Source organism: Sapajus apella, unplaced genomic scaffold (assembly GCF_009761245.1).
Source record: "Sapajus apella isolate SASKATOON/1434 unplaced genomic scaffold, GSC_monkey_1.0 scaffold37, whole genome shotgun sequence".
Classification (NCBI taxonomy): domain Eukaryota; kingdom Metazoa; phylum Chordata; class Mammalia; order Primates; family Cebidae; genus Sapajus; species Sapajus apella.
Window position 1 is genome coordinate 16,390,381 of NW_022436977.1, and position 24,344 is coordinate 16,414,724.

The 24,344-nt window shown below is 38.2% G+C and overlaps 1 protein-coding gene across 11 annotated transcripts in view; it reads left to right on the forward strand.

The window, feature by feature from the left end:
* The first annotated feature begins 2,128 nt into the window (after nt 1–2,128).
* CEP152 (centrosomal protein 152) overlaps nt 2,129–24,344 on the forward strand; it is a 76,632-nt gene continuing 54,416 nt past the window's right edge. For 4 of the 11 annotated variants that reach the window (XM_032297509.1, XM_032297513.1, XM_032297510.1 and 1 more), the window contains exons 1-8: nt 2,137–2,314; nt 8,217–8,310; nt 16,014–16,117; nt 16,336–16,405; nt 16,487–16,765; nt 17,868–18,036; nt 20,891–21,031; nt 23,322–23,461. In XM_032297509.1, the coding sequence (XP_032153400.1) occupies nt 8,224–8,310; nt 16,014–16,117; nt 16,336–16,405; nt 16,487–16,765; nt 17,868–18,036; nt 20,891–21,031; nt 23,322–23,461 (990 nt within the window). In that variant the 5' untranslated portion in view covers nt 2,137–2,314; nt 8,217–8,223. Of the gene's footprint in view, nt 2,315–8,216; nt 8,311–16,013; nt 16,118–16,335; nt 16,406–16,486; nt 16,766–17,867; nt 18,037–20,890; nt 21,032–21,975; nt 22,415–23,321; nt 23,462–24,344 lie in introns of those variants that run through there. The other 7 variants (XM_032297511.1, XM_032297515.1, XM_032297517.1 and 4 more) reach the window with 5 other exon arrangements.

Here is a 24,344-nt window from a genome sequence, read left to right on the forward strand (position 1 = left end):
CCTCTTTGTCCCATATATGCTAGTCTCACTAACATTTTGTATGTAGTGATAAGTACTGGGTTTGGAGATAAAGGACCCGGTTTCAAATTCTGTCTGCCTTGTATAAGCTGTGTAGCCTTGGACAAGTCACTTAATTTATTTTTACGTAAGTTTCTTCAACTGGAAAATGGGGTACGAATACCTGTCCTAGCCACCCGCCTTCCACAGTGTCGTAGTGAGACCCAAATGAAATAATGCTTGTGAAATAATTTACCCATCTGTAAAGCACTGTGTGAGAGATTATAAACATTCCCTCCTCGTGTGCCTCCCACACACACACCTTTTATGCTTTCATCCTTCTAAGAAGCAGTTGTTTGTGCATAGGGATCACCTGGCATTCTTGCTGTAGCACTCCAACACAACCCGCACAGGATGCAATATACAGCTTACGGATCGACTTCAGTGGGATGTGAAAGTGGAAAGTGCATCTAGTTCTCACTAAGATGCCTTGGCTCAGATTCAACAAATGCCATTTAATTGAATGCTTTTTATTTGCTTTTTCTGCTCCCCCGACGCCAAAATCTTTATCTATTTGTCCATTTACTCATTTAACACCATTGTTTTGAGTGCCTACCAGGGTCATGAAACATGTTAAGATTCCCAAGATAGTCACATTGTCCTGAGTGTAACAGACACACAAAAACTACTTGTAGATATAAGAACTATAATAGGATATATAGGATACACTGTATACAGAGGTAGGAAAGATCATTTCTGCGAAGTGAGGGAGTATGTGTCATGAAAGGCTTCAGTGGAGGTGCTAGTCTATCTTGAAAACTGAGTCGGTGAAGAAGTAAGGTAGAGACAATGCCGGTGAAAGAAACAGCTTAAGAAAAAAAATCGCCCTGGGAACCATTGTTAACTCAGCTTGTAAGATTAAATTACGTGTTGTTTGGCAAACCCTATACCAGTTTATGGGGTTACAGGGGTCAGTGTAGGCATCATGGGGGGTGGATGGTGAAGTAGCAAAGGAAAACTAGCCACATTATGAAGAGCCTTTAACAGCCATTTTACTCGACGCCAGTACATATGGAAAAGGGTTGAAAGGATATGTGAAGCTGCCGCCACCAATGCCTTGATTATTCACTGGAACCCTTTCAACCAGAGAAGGTAGATACAGTACTGGCCTTTACTGAGGACTGGGTGGCGCTGTCTGTAGGGGCAGGTTAATAATATACACCTAAGTGACAAGAACACTCACGCCCGAGGACATTAGACTAGTGAATAGACACGTGTAAAAATGTGTCATCAGTAATTATAAAGAAGCAAAAATGTAAACAAAGCGGCACCTAGTAAGGTAGAAGACAAAGGAAAACATCTACGGTTGTTAGGTAATGGGGAGGCAGGCGCCTTAGAAAACAGGAAGGGCAGGCCGGGCGCGGTGGCTCAAGCCTGTAATCCCAGCAGTTTGGGAGGCCGAGGCGGGTGGATCACGAGGTCAAGAGATCGAGACCATCCTGGTCAACATGGTGAAACCCCGTCTCTACTGAAACTACAAAAAATTAGCTGGGCATGGTGGCGCGTGCCTGTAATCCCAGCTACTCAGGAGGCTGAGGCAGGAGAACTGCCTGAACCCAGGAGGCAGAGGTTGCGGTGAGCCGAGATCGCGCCATTGCACTCCAGCCTGGGTAACAAGAGCGAAACTCCGTCTCAAAAAAAAAAAAAGAAAGAAAGAAAGAAAGAAAGAAAGAAAGAAAACAGGAAGGGCAAATGCAAAAACCTCTAAGGCAAGAGTTTGGTGGGGAGTCTATGGGATTCTTTGTGCTGAAGCGCAAGAGGCACGAGTCACCGCTGCGGTCTCCGGTACCAAAGGGGCGAGGGGTCCCCGTAAGGCCGGAGTGTCCTGGTCGAAGGTAGCCGGAGAGGTGCTCCGGCATCTCTAGGCAACCGATCAGCCCGCCCACTCTAGAGTCACCCCCTCGTAATTGGCTCACGAATTCACCAATGGGCGCAAAGGGGCAGCTTCCCGCCATCTCTGGCGCCCGCTTTCAAACAGCCGTACTTTGCAACTGCAGGCGGACTTCTCAACCAAGCTTGAAGAAGGCGGAGACTTCTGCCTCCTCGCCCTGCCCCGAGCAGACACGGCTCCGCCCACTTGGCGAGCTTCTAGTCGGCGATTGAAGGACGCGACTGTTCCTTAAGGGCTTCCGCTCCATGGGTTCGGTTGTGACTAGGAAGGAACTAGTGGACTAGAGCCAGGGTAAGGGGTTTTGCTAGAAGCTGGTCTTCCGCTAGGTCTAGAGTTTCCTCGCGGTAACAGCCTCCGTGGCCTCCGGTGAGTTCTGATTCACGAGTGGGCTTGGAGCTGGGGTTAGAGGAGTTGCGGGGTCCTCGGGATCCTAGGTGAGGCTTCCCGGGGGGCTGACCTGCCCCCTCCCCAAATCGCGCTTTGGTGGACTGCCCGCAGGCTGCGGGCTCAGCTTTTGCCTTTAACGCGTCATTTAGACCTCTTCATTCCTCCAAGATCCTACTTAGAAGTGACATACAGAAAGCCCGCCTCGTCTCTTCTCCAGGCTGCTGGGGTCGCCCTGAGACCCTACCCTGCGGACCCTGTCTTTGTCAACCTGGCGTCACGCCTGGCTTACAGTGGGTGCTCTGTGCACCTGTGTTGACCTAGTGCAATTTGACGCTGGCACTTAAAGCCAGCAGCCCCGGGTATCCTGGGCCCCGTGCAGATTTGGTCATGTTTGTAGTGCCGTGGCTGAAGCCAAACAGTTCCTTAAGCTCATTCGGTCAGCCTGTGGTTGGTGCCTATTGTCTATTAGCATTACTCGCTCTGCTCTCTGGGCAACTTGAATCAATTTGTCCAAAGTGCTGTCATTAGCACTGATCACAAGATGTGTGATTATTTGTTTATATGTCTATTTTATTTCCCTCCATCATGTCCTATTAAACTTTGTCATCTTGAACAGCGCTTGGTAAATTGTCGAATGAATCAATAGGCCGCCTCCACCAGGTGTTGCAAGTCTACGGGCTACGTGCTCTGGCTGTTTCCATTTTAGAAGGGGAATTATGTCAGCAAGTAAGGAGAATTTCCCAACTAGTGCAATTCTTAGAAACCCCTTTTGTGGGGGGTTTACAATGCTTTCCATATCGTAGTCATGTACTCGAGTCTATTTAAGCCTAGTATCACCATATACCTTCATAAAGTGCGACAATCTATATGCACTCCCTAGACAGGTGAATGCACTTAACTAAAGAGACGCTGAAGTTGAAGCCGTAAGAAAAGCATAAGAAATCCAGTCTGAAAGTGCAAAAAAGTGGCTAATTCTATGGGGGAACATGCTTGGGGAGGGCATCTTGAAGGAGGGTGACACTTTTGTTCCATGGAGGGTTGCATTATTTGAAGTGACATTTCTCATAGGTTGCACATTCACCTTTTCTCAGATATGCGGAATCCTCTTGATTCCCTTAACCTCTTCTGTAGCTAGCAGACTCCTATTCATCAGTAATAATGTTACGATAGTAATAAAACTAGAATGTATTGATTGGTACATAGTGCTAATTACTTGTATTATCTTTTGACTCCTCAGAACCAATCTTTGATGTGGATACTGTTTTTACCCCCCATTTCATTAACGTAGAAGCAGAAACAGCTTGCCCAAGATTGCGCAGCTGATAAATAGAAGAGCCAGAACTGAGCCCAGGTTGTCTGAATGAGTGCCCTCGTTCTTACAGCCATATTTTGTCCTTTAAGATTTATTTCTAATCCAAAATCTGTTTTTTTCTGTAAAACTTCTCTAAGCTATCCTTTCTTCTTAGGAAAAGTTAATTTGTGCTTTGTACTTTGATCATCTGCAGAATTCATTACAATATGTTATTGTAACTGTTAGTTTATCTCAGTGGCTGTCCCAGAGAGGATGAGCAGAGACAGCTTCTCATGGCCAGTACCATGTCTTAGATGCATCTAGGATATGATCTGATACACAGTAGGTATTCAATAAAATTTTATTGAAATAATGAATGTATATAGATAACATTCCTATATCATATTCAGTCAACAGATATTTGTTGTGTGCCTACCATGTGCCAGGTGGCAGACACATTTTAATTCGGCCTTCAGGATGCTTATAGTTTATTAGATGAGGCAAAAACAGTGCTACTTCTGCTTTGTAATCTTTTGTCCAACTAAACACCCATTGGTTTTGTTGCAAGGAGGGCAGAGAAAAAAACCGGGACGACAAAAGGAGTGCTGGGTCAGGACATCCATATGAGTGTAACAACAGGACATCCTTTTTATAGCCTTGTTAAGGGTTCAGAAAAAGTTATCTAGGAAGAACGTCTACCAGACTGCTATTGAAAAGGAAAACCAAAACATACTGTACACTTATTCTGCATCTTGATTTCTTAAGTGGTCAGCCTTGAGTCAATAGATACAGAAATATTTCATTATTTTTACTGTATTGTATTGACAGATTCATAGTATTAACAAATTAATTCAAAAATAATTTTCCTAGTGCAAATGTTCATTTTTTTTACTAGTGCAAATTAATTCATAGTATTGACAAATTCAAAAATAATTTTACTAGTGCAAATGTTCATTTTCAACGTATTGATATTGATAGTTTTCAAGATGGTTTAGCAGTTTATATTTTCACCAGCAACTCATGAGTTACAAAATAGTCACTACTGGATGATAAATTTTTTTGTTCAATCTAGTGGTTGAAAATGGCATATTTTTGTTTAAATGACGCTTCTTTGAGACATTATAAGCATCTTTTCAAGCTTATTGATTTATACTTTTTAAAATAAAATGTCAGTCTCCCAGTTTTACATTGGATTTTCTCATTTCTTTGTAAGAATTCTATATTGGGACTTTGTCATGTGCTTTGGAAATATTTTTCTCATTCTTATTTTTCTGACATTGTTAGTCATGTATTTTTTCATACATAATAATTGACTTGTTAATGATTGTCTTTTGCCTTATACAAAATTTTATTTTTTTTGTGGTTAGATTTCCATCACATTTTTCTTTATGGCTTTTGGGTTTACTATCTTACTTTTTTTTTTTTAAGGCAGTCTCTTCTGTTGTTCTAAATATTGCAGTAAAGTCTGTGCAATTCTCCTGCCTCAGCCTCCTGAGTAGCTGGGATTACAGGCATGCAACACCATGCCTGAGCTAATTTTGTATTTTTAGTAGAGATGGGATTTCTCCATGTTGGTCAGTGATAATGAGTGGTGATTAATAAATTAAAGTGTTAGCTTTTAAGTCTCGTTTTAAGTATTACCTTTTTAGTGTATATATATTTAACCACAGTAAGTTGATCAGATTTCGCTTTATATCTGAAATCATTTCTTAAAGTCCCTTAAAGTTTATTCTTCTCAAAAGGAAAACTTGCTTATACCTTTTCTTCAGTGGGGGAGATTTTGGTCTTTTTAGGTATTTTTAGATGTCTTCTTTAATGACATGGTTTGGATTTAAAATAACATTAAAGATAAATACTTTGATCTTTTACATTTTATTTATTTTTGAGACAGAGTTTCGCCCTTGTTGCCCAGACTGGAGTGCAATGGTGTGATCTCTGCTCACTGCAACCTCTGCCTCCTGGGTTCAAGTGATTCTCCTTCCTCAGCCTCCTGAGTAGCTGGGATTACAGGCATGCAGTACCATGCCCAGCTAATTTTGTATTTTTAGTAGAGATGGAGTTTCTCCTTGTTGGTCAGGCTGGTCTGGAACTCCCAACCTCAGGTGATCCGCCTGCCTTGGCCTCCCAAAGCACTGTAATTACAGGCGTGAGCCAACACACCAGGCCTTCTCTGTACTTTGAAAATTAAAAACACCTTGTAGAATTATTCTCTATCTGAGGAAAAGTAGCTCTCTATTTAAAATATTAATAGCTACATTTTTAGCAATAGGCTCTTACAAATCTTAATGTTCTTTTTCAATAATCAACATCAATTGATGGCAGGCTAATAAAGGATTGGAACAAACCTCTTTTCTTTAACTTAATGAAGGAGAAATTAACTCCAATTCCATATTTTGTCTTGTATTTATAGTTAAATGCAAGAGAGGTAAAAGACACAGAATTCAGAAGCAGAAAGGATTATTTCTGCCTGGAGGATTCAGGAATGTATTTAAGGTCCAGCTTAATCTCTTTTAAGGAGGTGTGATTTAGTTGGGCTCGTTTTTCATTATCTATACGTAGTGTTCTGTAGACAAGTCCACTTGCAGTAGTGGAAAAAATGTAGAAACATGAGATTGTATGTTTTCCCCTCACCATTTCTCCTATGTTATAGGCTCTTTACCATACTTACGTCTTTGTGTTATGTTGGTACACAAAATGATAGTTACAGATAGATTTATTTTCCTCGATATGCATGTCTCTTCCCCCTTGATCCCTGGCACAAGTGTAGAAAGGAGTACGTGTGGTCTGAGAAGCAGAGGCTAGAGGGTTTTAAGTTGATGTGAAGAGACTGAGTTGATATAAGTTGAAGTGTAGGGACCAGAGAGAAAGGGATTAGAAGGTAGCCTGTAAATTAGAGGATGGCTAAGGAACATAACTCAGTCTTTGAAATACAAAAACTTGGGCCGGGCGCAGTGGCTCAAGCCTGTAATCCCAGCAGTTTGGGAGGCCGACGCAGGTGGATCACGAGGTCAAGAGATCGAGACCATCCCGGTCAACATGGTGAAACCCCGTCTCTATTAAAAATACAAAAAATTAGCTGGGCATGGTGGTGCGTGCCTGTAATCCCAGCTACTCAGGAGGCTGAGGCAGGAGAATTGCCTGAACCCAGGAGGCGGAGGTTGCGGTGAGCCCAGATTGCGCCATTGCACTCCAGCCTGGGCAACATGAGTGAAACTCCGTCTCAAAAAAAAAAAAAAAAAAAAAACGAAATACAAAAACTTGACGTAGGGGGATTTTCACCACTGAAGTTCATATGTGTGTTAATCTTTTAATACCATATTTATGTATTCTAGCTTGCACATTTTCTTTTCACATTTTAATATCTACAACATAGACGGTGTCCTAAAATTAGTGTTATGTCATAATTTTAGTGGCTGCATCTTGTTCCTACTGCTACAAATAGAACTGTGTCATAGAATCAAAGATATCTTAGATCTGATGAAACGGGATGTCGTCTGCTCTAGAGCTATTGGCTTCCATAAAAGTTTGTGATATAGTTCTTAACTGTTAAGACGAGGGCACTAAATTCTTTATGGTAAAATGCATTTGGATTACTGGGTCTCTGTGCTTCTGATTTGACTTCCAGCTGAATGATATTTTAGAGCTTGAAAGGTGTAGAGAATGAGTTGTGGCTCAGGCCCACATCCAAGTGCGTTTCATTGGCAAGAACAACAGTGGACTGAATAGAGGGCAGTGTGAGGCCAGGTAATTGATGACACCTGCCTAGTTTTTTTGTTGGGATTGTTTGGAGCTTTGAAGTTCTGAGGAGTTTATGTGTAGTGTCAGGATCCTTAAGTATAATTTAAATCAGCAGCGGCTTTTTTGACCGTAAGTAGTTGAAAACCCATTTCCTGCTGCTGCTTCTGCCACAGCAGTGACTGCTCCCCAGGGAACTCTTGCTGTTGCTTTTGGAATTGGAAGTCCACAGTGGTGTAGCTTCACAGCCCTCTCTTCTGTTTTTCCTGAGTATATTGCCAGAGCCTGGTTTTATCAAGCTTAAGAGGAGGACATTTAAGACTTAATTTTGTTGTGTGCTCTGTGGAATTTACTGGATTGTAAATGGTTTCTGGGTAGCAGTCATTCACTCATGATTTAGGGGCCCTTTTTTTGTGAAGCATGATATTTGGATTTCTGGTATTAAAAAAAAACAGCCATTAGGATACTACCTGTGCCGTGTTTAATATAGCACATCTGAAATTTTGTTTGAGCTTAAGATTTTTACATTTGGCAAATTTCTAGTTTATTATTATTGTCATCTTATTTTTCATATGGGCAAAAATCTTACTGTTTTAACTTACACTTTCAGACCGCTAGAAAGTTCTGTTCATAGTGTTATTACCTATTTGCATCTTTTCTTTTCCATGAGTTGCTGTCATACAGCTATTTTCTATGAATCACAATTATTTGTATTAGTCATAAATGAGTTACACATATTTTCTCCAAGTCTGTTTCTGTCTTTTGACTTTGTGTATGTATGGCCTCTCTTATGTAGTTTGTTCTGGGGAGATTTTATGGGATCTTCAGAAACCAAACATCTTTCTCTTCCCACAGGAGGACCATGTCATTAGACTTTGGCAGTGTGGCGCTACCGGCACAAAATGAAGATGAGGAATATGACAAAGAGGACTATGAAAGAGAAAAGGAGGTAAGTTGTTAAAAACTGACCCTAAACCCAATCTTTAACAAGTTTTATTTCCTGATCAAAATCGTACCATCTTGTGTCATTTTGAAGGGATTTGAAAGTTTTTTTAAAACAAAACAACCCTAAAATCTGCTTGTTATTTAGACTAAAAAAGTGGATAAGTGGAATGCTTCTATTTTCGAGACAAGAATAAAACACAACCGTGAATGATGCCATCAGATAAATGGTTAAAATTTTCTTTTCGTTTCGGAGGTAATGGTTGCCGTTGGAAGTGGAAGGTTAGTTCCTAGGTGCTTGTAACATTGCCATGAACAAGTCTGACAAGGGTCTTTGCTTTGGGTAGTTTACATCCTGGTGGAGGCAGACAATAAACAAGTGAGGAAAGTGATTTAAGTGAGTGATAATTTATCATTGATAAATGACAGAGAAACACACTGGAGTGTTATGAAAGCAATTGGTAGGGGATTGCTGTAGATGGGGTGGTGAGAGAAGGTCTGTAAGAGGAGGCAATATTTGAGCTGAGACTTGACTCATGAGAAGGAACCAGCTGTGCGGAAGCCTGAGGAAGATCTTTGTAGGCCAAAACACCGAGGAGTGTAAGCTGGGGAGTTGGGAAGAGACCCCGTGTTATCTGTGGAGCAGCCAGAAGGCCATGGTATTGGTTATATATGAGCCAGTGTCAGGTGGTGGATGTCAGGTGGAGATGTGGGTGTCGGATCATGGAAAGCCATGGTAAGGTGTTTGTATTTTATTCAAAGAGCAATGGGAAGGCAGTGGAGGTTTTTAAGCAAGGAAAAGTGATATCATATTTTTGAAGATCTTTCAGAAGTCTGTATGGTCAATAGATTATAAAAGGAAATGAATAAAAGGGAGAGATCATATTATTTATATATAAAGTGTTTAGCAGCATTCTTGGCACATAGTAAGTGTTCAGTAAATGGTGGCAATAGTAATAGTAGCGGTAGTAGTGTTATTGGTGGAAGTCAGTTTACTTATTTCGGTTGTTTTTAGTTTAAGTCAAATTTCTTAATCGCCTATGATAAAAGGCTTCTTTTGTTCTGACACTGTTTTTTATATGACCCATTTTCTAATATGTAAAGAAATCTTTTTAAATCATTATTGGAGACCATTAGTATTAACAGGAAGCAAAGAATAGGGTCAGTTGACTGATGCTCATGTAGCTGGCAGCAGCATTATGGTAGTGATAGAAAACTGGCAACTTGCTGGATTTGGTTCATAGGCAGGTATTGTTTGGTTGCAGAGTGCTTTTAAAAAAAATCGAATCCATATTTGAAGATTGGAAAATTTTATGTGGCACTGCAGAGTCTCTGGCTTATCTAAAAACATCCAAAGCCCTGGCCACACCTGGCCTCTATTTGCACAGGGCAGCAGGCAGGCTGGAGCTGAGCAGTGGCTCTCCTTCCCCAGCTGGCCACGGTCCCCACTTCTCACACAGACATGGGCTTATGCACTCAGACCTGCCTGCTTCACTCTGGTAAATTCTCTGCCAGGTCCCTGAGGGTATTTGAGTTTATGACCCCGGTGAGAGTTGGTGAGAGTTTCTGGATTTCGGCAGGGCCCCTCACAACAATTGTTGTGGCAAGGATGGGAATGAGGATTTTCTGTTACTTGGAACCTGCCGCATGAGGTTTTCTTGACTGCAGTGGCTTGGATAGTTGCCTGGGGTTTAGCCACTGGGATTCTTGATAGGGTCAGTTTAAGAAATCATTACTGTAAAGAAGAAAAAAATATTTTGACAGGTGATTTTTCATTGGGAAAGATATTAGGGAGATAGGTAGGGTATTAGGGAGAGCATACTGCCAGTGTATTGTGTGGTTAAAATTTTAAAAGAGATATTAGCTAAGGAGGTGATTAATTCTAGATACTATAGACAATAGCTATTTGGGATCCCCTCTTTGACAGATTGTATGCTGAGATAGAGAATTTCAGGGGAAAAGTTGTTTTTAAAAGATCAAGTATCTAAGAATGAGTATTTCTAGCAGAGTGGAAGGATGTATAGCTAAATTGACTCTAATATCATGATTATGGTCAAATTTGTAAGAAACTTCATGTGAATAAAAATATTTTTATTTAAAAAAAATTGCTGCAATGGAAAGAGTGAGATTAGAGGCCTGAGAGGTTCAGATTTCAGTAACAAACTTCAGAACGTCACAAATCTTCAGCTGTATGTATGTATTGTCACTGCAAGTTAAAGTAATAAATTGGGTGGTGAAACCCAAGCTTGCATGCATATGCAGAAACCTTTATAACCATCTCAGTCTTCCTGACCCTGCAATAGCTGGGCGGCTCACAGCCTTAAGAAATTAAAGAAAAAAAGCTCTTTTTTTTCTGTCTACCTTGTTGGTATCTTTGGGACTGTGGCTTTGGGATTACGGCTAGGTTATAACTGTTAGCAGTGGGCTAATGCATATTGCTTTCTCTACTTAGTGAATCACTTTGTGTTCAATTTGCTGACATAGGAGGAATGCCTTTATCCCTGATGATGTGCTATAAGGCTTACCAGGCATACCGCATCTGACTCATAGTCTGCCCTGCTAAGGGTTTGTGAGAGTCTCTCTTGGTACATGGTTGGATAGTCCTGATTTTCACTGTCTGGGATGAAAGGCCAGTTGCTAATACAGCATGTTTTTCCAAGCTGTGTTTAATTTTGTTGTTTTGGTGCCAGTTGGGATTTTGTCCACATATGCCCATATCCCAGTGAATACACCATTCCAACCTTTATGCCATCGTTATAAGCAGATTTACAATTATAATTTTGCCTTTTCCATTTCTATTCTCGCCATTGTTTGCATTGAAGATGAAATGGAGAAAGTGCCTTTAACATTCGGAAAAAGGAAAGCATTTAGTAAATAGTTGCTTCAATATTTAGAGGATATTTAGACCAGTGGAATCTTAAGCCACAGATCATCACTAATAGATCATCACCATATTTTGCAAAACAAACAAAAAAAAAAACAAGAATTTTGTAGAAAAGTCCTATAATCTATTTCTAAAGTGCTGCAACTCTTAATGGTACATGAGTAAAAGTTGGCCCACTGGGGATCTAGGCATAAAGGCAAAGCAGAGAGGTACATAAGCCACAGCTTCTCACAGTGTTTCAGCTGTATCTCCATCTCTGAAAAATAGTCAGCAGAGCAGATAAGGGTGCAGATCAGTGAGGTTGATGACATCATAGAGATATGTATCTTGTCAGTTAATATCAATTAATTGTCACACATTTCTTCTGTTTCTCCTAACTTCCTGGAGCACATTACTTTTTTGTACTGTTTGAGAGCTGCTGATGGTAGTTGTCCTTCTTGTTAAGAAGGAGATCTGATCCAAAGCAGAGTTTTCCTTATAAAGCTGTCCCAGAAAAGAATTCAGAAGCTCTTGTATTAACTCATTTATAATGTAACAATGTGACTTTGCAAAAATACTTTTCAGCTTAAGTCACTATACCTTTTGATTTCACAGTTGGATATTACAGAGATAGAGGTTTTTTTTTTTTTTTTTTTTTTTTTTTTAAGACCGAGTCTCGCTCTGTTGCCCATTCTGGAATGCAATCACGTAATCTTGGCTCACTCTTCCTCCTGGATTCAAGCAGTTCTCCTGCCTCAGCCTCCTGAGTATCTGGGATTAGAGGCGTGTGCCACCATGCCTGGCTAATTTTTTTTTTTTTTTTTTTTTTTGTATTTTTAGTAGAGATGGGGTTTCACTACCTTGGCCAGGCTAGCCTTGAACTCCTGACCTCAGATGGTCCACCTGCCTTGGCCTCCCAAAGTCCTGGGATTATAGGCATGAGCCACCGTGCCCAGCCCCAGATAAAGTTCTTTTTGTAATAGGAATGCTTGTTATAAGCCTTTTAGTTGTCAGGAAAGTCACAGCTTAAGGAAGATTGTTATTTTGGACTCTCACAGTCATCTGGAATAGACATGTACTTTCTGCAATGTCACCAGAAGTAGCTCTGTGATCGTTGTTGGTTCTAGATAGTAAAATTCTCCATTTATGTATGTATGTATACTGGAGGTGGTGATTTGGGGCATAAATACTTGGTAATCTATGATATCAAGATAATATTTGCTGATGGTGGGTCATTTAGTGATGATGGGCCATTTAGTGATGACATATTTGAAAATGATCTTGAGTAGAAAGGTGAATGGTTTAAGTAGCAGGTGGCAGATAGAAACTTCACCTGGCAATACTGACTTGGTTTATATATTGGTAGCTCTTTAATAGAATAATAAATCTTCATTTAGCTTGGCATCATGTATTTTAGAGGCAAGGTTTCCATTGCATTTCTTCTTCCACTTTGTAACTGCCTTGTTTGATGTAATTACAGAGCATTTTGATATTTTGTTTCCACTAGAGGGAGTTGTAAAGCTAGTATTTGTTTATATTTAGCGTGTGTACATGGAAGCCTTATTTAATAATTCATATTTTAAAATATCAGAATCTTTTTAGAAGTGCACTTATGAGGTCACCTGTTCAAAGGGAATATGACCATTAGATATTCCATTTGCTACCCTTTCTCTTGGGAGCAGATTATTGTATGGTTTGTAATTTGAGGCCTCTTGCCTTCATGAATGTTGGGGATTACAGGCCCTGTAGATAATCTGTTTAGTTAATTTAAGCTGAAAATCCTAAGGAAAGGTTTACATGTTCTTTGTTTCACATTTACCCTTCAGAGTAGGCTTTTGTATGTTCTACATGGGTTATTGCCAAGTGTTTTGTTAACAAAGTTCTTTGAGTCAAATGCTCTCTTCTTTTTTCTTTTTAAGAAAGAAATGTGAAGTAGAAAGGGAGAGGAGTTTATAGAATGATTCTGAATTTATTTCAATTGAAGCCTTAAGAGTGGCAAATTATCTTTTTTCCAGGGAATTTATCTGTTAAATTTTTAAACTTGGTTAATACACAATAATATCCTATTGAGATTGCTGCTTGCAGCCAAAAATTCAATCTGATGAATTTTAAATTAATGATTGGGATTAAATATTGTCATGTATAAGGATTGTTATTTCTGTTCTTGAATCTGTATTTGGAAGTTTGATAGATCTTTAATGAGGAAAATTTACATTTTCTAAAAATCTCTATTTGGTAACATGCATAGCTAGATATGGCAATTTTGTGTTTTATTGCATAGAGTTCAGTGACCAAAATGCAATTTGACAGTGTATATGAGGAGGGTACACTTTGATCCTGGGAAATGGAAACATTGGAGGTGGGATTTTGTTTCTGAACGGCCTTATTTAGGAGGATTTCACTTCATTAAGCTTTCCTCTGCCCTGAACTTAAAGAAGCCAGGGAATATGACCCAGCTATGCCAAAGAACTTGATGGATAAATTTTTTTAAGATGAATTTTATAATGGCATCTGTAGATGCCAATTTTGTGGTATCACAAAGAAAACTACAGTAACTGCTGAATTACTATGTAGTTTTTTGTTTTTGTGCGGGGAAAAAATGTACTCTTCAGATGTCCCTGTCAAGGGGCCCCCGAATTATAAAGTTATGAACTTGAACCTCATTGAAGGTTTAGAAGAAAATATTCCTTCTGTTCAGGAGTCTTTACTTGATGTAAGTATAAAAGATTTGCTTTATTTTTCCTGGTGTAACATGTAGGGGTAGTCTTTTTCCTTAAAGCAGTGATGCATAATTATAGACAACAGGTGGTACTACTTTTAAATAACCTCATAGATACTATTTTTTCCTTTAGTGCATTTGCTTCTTTATAGAATTGCTTTGCGATCTTTCATTTGAGGCATGTAGTATACAAATATGTTGATGTAGTATCAAACAAATATGTTGATGTGTTCTGTTTTGTTTTTTATGTTGTATCTTTTGTATTTCTTGTTTTTTATAACCCTCAGTCAACTCTGATGTGGCTAATTCTCAAAATGATTTTTCAAGTACCTTGCATGTGCAGGTGAGCAATGAATGAGGGTCTTGTGTGTGAATGTTAGCATTAAACAGATTTAAAGATTATGGTAACTTTTCAGTGGAGAAAATATCTTTCTCTTGTTAAATCTTTAGAAAACAAATGGATTGAGAAAACCTTAAAAAAAAAATCCATCCAGTGAATATCAGAAATATGGAGTGAGGAAGTATTCCCACCCGCCCCCCCCAACATATTCTATTTCCATTTACAAATTTTATTTCACTAAAGCTCAGTTAAGAATTTGGGGCAACTTTGGGAGGCTGAGGCGGGTGGATCACAAGGTCAAGAGATCGAGACCATCCTGGCCAAGATGGTGAAACCCCGTCTCTACTAAAAATACAAAAAAATTAGCCAGGTGTGGTGGCACACATCTGTGGTCCCAGCTACTCGGGAGGCTGAGGTGGAAGAATCGCTTGAACCCAGGAGGCGGAGGTTGCAGTGAGCGGAGATTGCACCACTGCACTTCAACCTGGCGACCGAGCAAGACTCCGTCTAAAAAAAAAGAAAAAGAATTTGGGGCATTCCTTTCAGACCTTCCTTGAAATATATTTGTTTAACTTTTACTATACGTATTTTGTTTAAGAAATTTTTTTTTTTTTGGTAATTCTTAACATAATACTCAGATGTGTTTTATGGTCACGTTCCATTTCTTTTGTATTAATGACAGGTAAAGTAGAAAAAAAAATAACCTGCTAGAGACCAGGGAGCATCTCATTTTTTTTTTTTTCCCTGAAAGGTTTTACAGAGTATTTAGGGTCTTTAAAATCCACTTGCATAATGTTATGGGTTTGATTTATGTACTTTGGAGGGAGGTAGTCAAGTTGTTAATTAAACTGGTGCTTAGTTTCTTAAAGAGAAGTAATTAGAAACAGTTTCTCTAAAAAGTGTTTAGTAACATAATATCTGATATTCTAATTGTTACATAATTTAAGACATATATTGGGATTTTAGGGTAATATAAGTTATTATATTGGGTTTTGAAGAAAAACAATTGCAGATAGTTATTGAAATTCAACAGACTAGTGGATTTATACATCTTTTTATCACATTTGAAATTTGAGTGAATGAATTTTGTCCATCTAGTTTATATAATAAGAAATCAAATATTTAATGTCAGATTTAGTGTTAGGCTTTTGTGTGTGCTATCTATAGAAAACAATCTTCCAACTCTTCTTTTACTCGGATGTTGTATAAGAGCAGAGTATTGTGTATCTTTTCATCTTTGGAATTAGACGGCTTTCTACTAATTAGTGACTCCCCATCAGGTTTCTACATTATCAGAGCATTTAAGGGCTTCTAGGCCACCTGCTACTCCTGCTGTTCTCATCACCTGGCCCAAGTACATCTGGCTACTCATATTCCCTGCGGGATATCTAATTGTCAATTTCCCAAGCTATGATTACTGGTAAAACAGGATTCTGAGACTTAGTCTTCCCTGTGATAACATAATACATTGATTGTACCATTATTGTGACATGCTGTGTTTCCATCAAAAAAGTTTTAAATTCTGCTCTATGTGTATTTAAATCTGAGACCTTTGTTTAAAAAAAAAAAAAGAAAAAGGCCTTCTGATGTAAATCCTAAAATTATGCATTCTCCTTTCCCCAAGTGAAATGATGAATATAATTTGTGTGGAACTTAAGAAATTAGTAAAAGAGGGGAATTACGAACTTCTTTGACTTCTACAGTCAAAAACCACTCGTTCCAAGGCAGCTTTGGTTTGGTGACTTGTGTTTCAGTTGATATGATATTGATGCAGACCTTCTGACTCAGTTGCAGCAGTTACTCACAGATCTTCCCCATGACATGCTGGATGACGATCTCTCCTCTCCTGAGCTCCGTTATTCGGACTGCAGTGAGGATGGCACAGACAGAGAGTAAGCACCTGAAGTCACTTTCACTTAAATATTACAATTCTATAAGTCTTTTTCTTTTGATGTAGTTTAATATTGTACATGATTATAAAATTATAAATAGATTCTTAAAATTCGGGGTGAGGATTGGCAGGAAAGACATTAAAATCTTGGGGTTCTTTGTGTTATCGATGTACAAATAAATGATACACTTTAAATTGAAAGTATTCCTTTTTCTCAAGACCTCATCATCCTGAGCAATTAGAGATGAACTGGAATGTGCAAGTGCTGCCCAAATCTCAAGGTATAAATGTAAGTATCTGGTGTGATGATGACACAGATGAGGGTGGGAGTGGATCTTCGTGCTTTTGTTTTACTCTCGTTATCTAATAGGACTATAATGAAATTCAGAATTTATATGCTGGAGAAAAATGTGGGAATGTCTGGGAAGAAAACAGAAGTAAAACTGAAGACCGACACCCTGTGTACCACCCTGAAGAAGGTGGAGATGAAGGCGGAAGTGGTTGTAGTCCTCCAAGTAAATGTGAACAGACTGATTTATATCACCTCCCTGAAAACTTTAGGCCATATACCAATGGTCAGAAACAGGAATTTAATAACCAACCAACCAATATAATTAAACTTTCAGATCCTCAGTGGAACCATTTTCAGGTATTGTAATAACTTGTGATATTTGTGTGTGTTTAGGAAATGTATGTAAGTGCAGTGGTAAGATGATTTAACCACACGAAGTTTTGAGGGGACACATATTCAGGTTCATGGTGAATTAGTCATGGTATTTTCTGCTTACAATCTAATACAGTCGTGATCTTAAGTCAAAAGTTTAAAATGGAAGCTCTTTGGACACAGTTGTATAAACATTAAAAGTTAAGTCTGCCAAAGAATAACCGTCCTCATTTACTACTGCTTATACCACTGCCCTGTGCTTCGGTGAGAAGCTATGTTCAGGTCTCTTTGTAGTTTTTAAAGCAGTAATTCTATGGAGGTGACATTTAATTTTCTCGATTTTCCTGCTCACCACTCATAACAAATTTTAAGTTAAACACGTCAAAGCTGATATCTGTTTTGTTTGGTGATACAACAGTAGACAGAATGAATGTTAAGGAAAAAAACAGAAAACCTTGTTTTTCCTGTGGGAGGGTTTAATGAAGTAAGACGTCAGGATATAGTTAGTTGCTTCTTAGAATTTCTCAGTGACAGCAAATAGCTCAACAGCTAGTCTGTGTCATTCATTGACAGGATGGATTTCTGGGTGCTGTTAAGTGGTTATTTTCTCTTAATTCTCTCTCTGTGGAATGTTATTCAGCCCATAAAAGTTATCAAATATTTATTAGATATGAGGCCCTGTATTCCATGTTCATGTATTGAATACGTGCATTTTTATGTTCCCAAGATGTTGGCGTAATCTAAATCAGTTGTATTAAAGTATTTGTATATAGTCTTATTGGAATTCTTGAGTTTTATTTATAAAATTGGCTTCATTGTGTACTCAAAAGTAGAATTTAGGTGTCTATATGTATTGCAGACTTTCAATTAATAGTGTTAAATAACAATAAGTGCTACTTTTGAGCAGATATGTTTATATATGTGTGTGTGTGTGTGTGTGTGTGTGTGTGTGTATACATATATACATATAAAACTTTGTAACTAACAAAAGTAAGTTCTGTAACATAAAATTTCGGTGTCTAATTCAGATGATTTTGGAAGAAAAGTCCAAATCTTAATTGTCAGTTTCTTCTGTCATCTATAATAGCAATTTGGTTCATCACAGGTTCCCAGTTGTCAAGGTTTAGAACCATATAATAAAGTGATATATAAGCCGTATCAGTCTTCTGTCCCGAACAATGGCTCACCAGCCCCAGAGATAACAGGAAGTGACACATTTGAAGGCCTGCAACAACAATTTTTAGGAGCTAATGAGAGTAGGTATCAAGTTTATATTTATTTTTTAATACCACATAATTGGGGAAATTTGAACAGTGAATATTTGAGCACATTCAAGCATTATTATATCTTGAGTATGACAATAGAATTGTGCTTGATATTTCAAAGAGCCTTATTTTTAGAGATATATACTAAGAGTATTTATGCAAAAACTGACATGAAGTCTAGGAGCTACTTTAAAATAATATATTGTTGATGGGTAATGTTAGGTGGGAATACAGATGCGGCCGAACTGGCCATGAATTCATAATTGCTGAATCTGGGAAATGGGTTTGTGGAGATTCATTGTACTACTCTCTTTACTTTCTTGTATATTTGAAGTTTTCCGGAATGAAAAGTTAAAAGACATTTTCCCAACTGTGTATTTCAGCCATTCTAGTTTGTTTTTTCTCCTCATTTGGATAGTGGTTAGTATCCTCACCTATCATATGGGAGACAAGCTCATCTGAAATTTAAGAAAATTAAAAAAGACTTTTTGTGAACTTCATATATTTTTTTGACTGAAGCCTAATTTGGAAAATGAAAGTTTTCACTCTCAGATTTCTTACTATATGGAAGCGTAATTTAATATATCAGCGCTATCATCAACTTTTTTCTTTTGATTTTGCAGTTTTTAGTGCAGTAGTCTACTCTGATGTAAATTACTTTATATTCAGAATTACTTAGATATCAGGTTCAGTCATGGGACATTTGCCACATTTTTTTGTACAGTATGTATATAAATATGAGAATGAAAAAGTGCTATAGCTACTGGAGAATTTTGATATGAAGTGCTGGTATCAAAAAACAAAAATTCCAAAATATAAACCTGTATTGTGACTTTACTGAATTACTCTTGTCATACTCTCTGGCTTACTAAATAGCTTCTAATTATTGTGCGTATTGAAGAGCCAGTGTAATTCTAGAGCGTGGCAACAAGTTTTTTTGTTTTATTTTTTGTTTCCCTTTAATTAGTAGGGAAATACTTGGGCTTACCTGGGCTATATCAAAGAGAAAACTGGACTTTTGGGTTGTGACTCCATGGTGTTGTTCCATCGTACACTGGGATGGCAGGGTACTTACGGGGGAGGCCCAGAACTCATTTTCCCCTGAAGGAATCAACAGCAAATATGAGGGTGGCTTCTCTTTGTTTTTAAGTTTTTTTGTGAAATGAGGAAGTGGACAGTGTATATAACTGGTTTTAGGTCACAGCAGTGGCGTGACAGCTCCTTAGTATTTACTCTTTCACTTCCCTTGAAAAGTTATATTTATGTCTCCTGGTCTTTCTGCATACAGAAACCTTTCCTCACCTTTCTAAACAATCTGCACTTCTTCAAGTTGAGTTCCGTATACATTTGTCTAAATTTGACATTTGAAAGTTAAATAACTTAATGGTAATGCCAATTTAGTGATAATAGTTTCTTAGCAACAGTAGTTTAAAAAAAGAAGTTTGAAGACAGGTAGGGCTTAGAGACTGTTTATCTCTGGGCTAGCTCTACTGTAAGACCTGTGAGGAGTTTGACTTGTATAAACTTTTCAGTCTTTAATTTTCTTTATTTAACCAGATCTCTGTTTTAAAAGAGGACTGAATTATTTAGTTAGCAAGTGGTTAAAACTTAGTAAATGCATTTATTTCTGATTGTAAGCTTACAGAAACATTGTTCTTGTAGGAAGTGAAGAGTATTTATCATTATGTAGTTGAAGCATTATCCTCCTACTCCTACCAATTGTTTCATCATTTTTGTCTCTGACTCTTTTTAAAGTGGTCCTCAATGACTGATTGTTTATTGTTTTTGAAAGAAGACTTCAAAATTCTTTTTTTTTTTTGAGATGAAGTCTCGCACTGTCGTCCAGGCTGGAGTGCAATGTATGATCTTGGCTCACTGCAACCTCTGCCTCCTGGGTTCAAACAATTCTCCTGCCTCAGCCTCCCAAGTAGCTAGGATTATAGGCACCTGCCACCACGCCCAGCTAATTTTTATATTTTTAGTAGAGGCAGGGTTTCACCATTTTGGCCAGGCTGGTCTTGAACTCCTGACCTTGTGATCTGCCCACCTTGGCCTCCCAAATTGCTGGGATTACAGGCCTGAGCCACCATGCCCGGCCCTTTTTTTAAAAAATTCTGGATTCGAGGAGTACATTTGCAGGTTTGTTACATGGGTATATTAAATAATGCTGGGGTTTGGCTTCTGGTGAACCCATCACCCAAATAGTGAACATAGTGCCCAAAGGATAGTTTTTCAATCCTTCCACTCCCTCCCTTTCTCCCCAAAATTCTTGATTAATCTATTCACCTGCTAATTAATTCAGCAGTTATGTGCTAGCATAAATATAAATATAATATTTTCTCCAATCCTGCCTAAAATAAAATATTTTGAGGCTGTCTAGAAATTTTCTGTAAAAATCATTTTATAGAAGCTGATGTACTTGTTCTGTTTTAAATTTTCTGAGAGAATATACTTTATTTCATTGCAGTTGTTATATATTAATTTTTAATTGGCTAAAATGGTAGTTAGTGATTCAGGGTTATAACCTAAACCAATGACTTTCAAACTTTTTTGGCAGTGTCCCACTGCCAGAAACTATATTTTTTACATTGTGATGTGGTCTACAACATAAATCTCTATGAACAAGTATATATAAATGAAACAAAAGTTTCACAAAATAAGACTGATTCTTACTATATGATACGCTCTGATATAGTCTCTCTTTTTTAATCCTAGTCACAATTCACTGAATTGATTTCATGATGCTCTAAAATGTTGTAGCCATAGTTTGAAAAACACTGCTTTAAATGACTATAAATTTATATTTTGGTATGTTTTTAGCTAATAAATTGCCTTTAATTCCCAGAATCTGCAGAAAATATGCAGATTATTCAACTTCAGGTTCTTAACAAAGCAAAAGAGAGACAACTGGGGAACTTAGTTGAAAAGTTAGATGAAAGTGAACGTCAAATTCGATATCTGAATCACCAGCTTCTGATAATACAAGGTAAGATGCTGGATGTTGTCATTTATGATGTACACTGGAGCTAGATATCTTATTTCCAATAACCTCATATTAAATACAAAGCTTGGAGAGTTAAAGCACTTGGTCAGAGGGTTCATAGCGAGTGACACATAGCAAAACAAAACCTAGGATTTCTGAGTGTTTGCCTTGGATTACTTCTCTTTAAAATACTCTGTTTTGGATACCAGGTGTGGTGGCTCACGCCTGTAATCCTAGCACTTTGGGAGGCCAAGCGGGGCAGATCGCTTGAGGTCAGGAGTTTGAGACCAGCCTGGCCAACGTGGTGAAACGCTGTCTCTACTAAAAATATAAAAATTAGCCGGGCATGCTGGCAGGAGCCTGTAATCCCAGCTACTCAGGAGGCTGGGGCAGGAGAAGGAGCATTACCTGAACCAGGGAGGTGGAGGTTGCAGTGAGCTGAGAAAGCACCACTGCACTCCAGCCTGGGTGAAGAGCGAGACTCTTGTCTCAAAACAACAACAACAAAAACCACAAGGCACGTGTGTACCTATGTAATAAATCTGCACATAATGCCAATGTACCTCAGAACTTATAATTATTTTTTTAAAAAAAGGACACATTATTTTGGAGTCCTCATTTTTTCCTGTTTCTCTCTTAGGTTCTCGCTTAGGTTTTTAGAAACGTTGAACATTATTATTATTTTGGGGATGGAGTCTCTCTCTGTCACCCAGGCTGGAGTGCAATGTCACGACCTCAGCTCACTGCAGCCTCTGCCTTCTGGGTTCAAGTGATTCCCCTGCCTTGGCCTCCTGAGTAGCTGGGATTACAAGCGCCCGCCACCGTACCGGCTAATTTTTGTATTTTTAGTAGGGACTGGGGATTTCGCCATGTTGGCCAGGCTGGTCTTGAATTCTTGACCTCAGATGATCCACCTGCCTTGAACTCCCAAAATGCTGTGAGTCCAGGTGTGAGCCACTGCACCTATTTATACTGATGGCATTCTGTCTTAAAAAAAGTTGTTGATTCTTTATGTCATTTCTCTAGATGAAGTATTCCAACTTTCAGAGTGATTTGTACTTAGTTTTCACTGTAACGTTTTCTGGGGCTACAAATTACCATAAATGTTTTAATCCAAATAAGAGTTAGTGATTGTGAAGTGCCATATCTGGAATAAACATATAGAGTAAATACAGATTCCAATTATAATTGCTTACTCCTGTGCTTTCTGTAGTTGTGGTCCACATTGAACTTTCATTTGCAGAATAATTTTGTAACTGAACTCTAGCTCATTTCAAATGTAATTGATGGTGAAAATGTCTCTTTCTGCAATGCTCGTAAAATTTATTTTCAGAGAAGAACTTGTGAGCTGTTATAGCAAAGTATGTGGGAAGAATTTAAGATTAGGTGAGTTTAACAGTTTAGTGCAAGTATGTGTAGGATAATTGGTCCTCAGATAACTTCTCTAATTAGCAGGAGTTTAAAAAGGATGCAATAATTTTTTTTTGTTTTTGTTGCCCATGCTGGAGTGCAATGGTGTGATCTTGGCACACTGCAACCTCTACCTCCTGGGTTCAAGCGATTCTCCTGCCTCAGTCTCCAGAGTGGCTGGGACTACAAGCGTGTGCTACCACACCCAGTTGATTTTTGTATTTTTAGTAGAGATGGGGTTTCGTCTTGATTGCCAGGATGGTCTTAATCTCATGACCTCATGATCCGCCTGTCTTGGCCTCCCAAAGTGCTGGGATTACAGGTGTGAGCCATGGCCCCAAGCCTAATAATATTTTTAAAGGAAGTTTCTCTAAAAAAAATTTTTTTGGTGTCATTTAGTTTTTTTTTTTTTTTTTTTTTTTTTTTTTTCATTTTTAATTTAAATTATTTATTTATTTGGGGCTGGGCAAGGTCGCCTTTAATCCCAGGACTTTGGGAGGCCAAGGTGGGTGGATCACTTGAGGTCAGGAGTTCGAGATCAGCCTGGCCAACATAGTGAAACCCCATCTTTACTAAAAATATGAAAATTATCTGGGAGTGGTGGTAGGTGCCTGTAATTCCAGCTACTTGGGAGACTGAGGTTGTAGTGAACCTAGATTGTGCCACTGCACTCCAGCCTGGGTGACAGAGCGAGACCCTCTCTCTAAATAAATAAATAAATAAATAATTCTTTATTTGGTTTTCTCTAAATCAACTAAAGTTAATTTTTCTGAATTAAATTTAATTCAACATTAATATATGATACAGATGTGATATCTGATAGCGATCGTGACATTGGGGTCCCTCTACAGTAACATTTATATAAATATTTTTAATACCATAGATGAAAAGGATGGTTTGACTCTCAGCCTTCGAGAATCACAGAAACTCTTTCAGGATGGAAAAGAAAGAGAGATACAGCTTGAAGCTCAAATCAAAGCAATGGAGACTCAAATACAAGCATTAAAAGTCAATGAAGAACAGGTACCTATTTTAACTTATGTATGGTAAAAAAGTTAAAAAGTTTAGTTATTTAACAAAACTTTTTATAGGGCAGGACTAAATTTAGAAGAACTTTGAAGTTATTGACAAAGCATTAGAACTTAAATTTCCTGAGTGAAATAGTTTCCTTCAGAATTGGTATCCTGAGAAGCTTTTTTTTTTTTTTTTTTTTCCCCTGCTTCTTAACCATTTGGAGAACTGTTCTTTAGACTTGAGTTTAAAATGGTGACACATTCACATTCTTTGATTAATGAGATAGCCATTTGATTTTTGGAAATAGTCACAAGTCATTGGTAGCTAAGCCTGGTGGTGGTTGATTGATTTTTTTCCAGGGGGCATGATTAAAACTGAAAGCGACTATGAAATAATGAGCTTGGTTTTGGGTGAGACTTGTAGCTAAGTCTGAGGATGGTTTAATGAAAGAGTTTAAACAGTGTTGTCTTACATCTGGCTCCTCTTCATCATTCAGGTCATAGCTAAAAATAGTCACCTTTTCAGAGGACTTTCCATTCACTTTATGTGTGAGGTAGCCCGTAGCTCCGTCCTCCAACTCATCTTCATCTTGCCATGTTCTGTTACTCTATTCTCTAACTATCTGAAATGATCTCATTTGTTTACTTGTTATTTATGGTCTCTTCCCACTAGAAAGTAGTAAAAGCTTAGACTTATTCTATGTGTGGTCATTATATCCTTAGTGTTTAGAACCCTGCCTGGCTCAAATTATCCATGTTGTTTAATGGATGGCTCTCTTAGTAATGAAAGCAATATTGGAATAAATGGGCAGTGTCTGGGATAGGATGAAGAATATTTCCCTTTTGAAATTTTCATTATTGTATGTTATGTAGATTATTTTTAACTTTTTGAA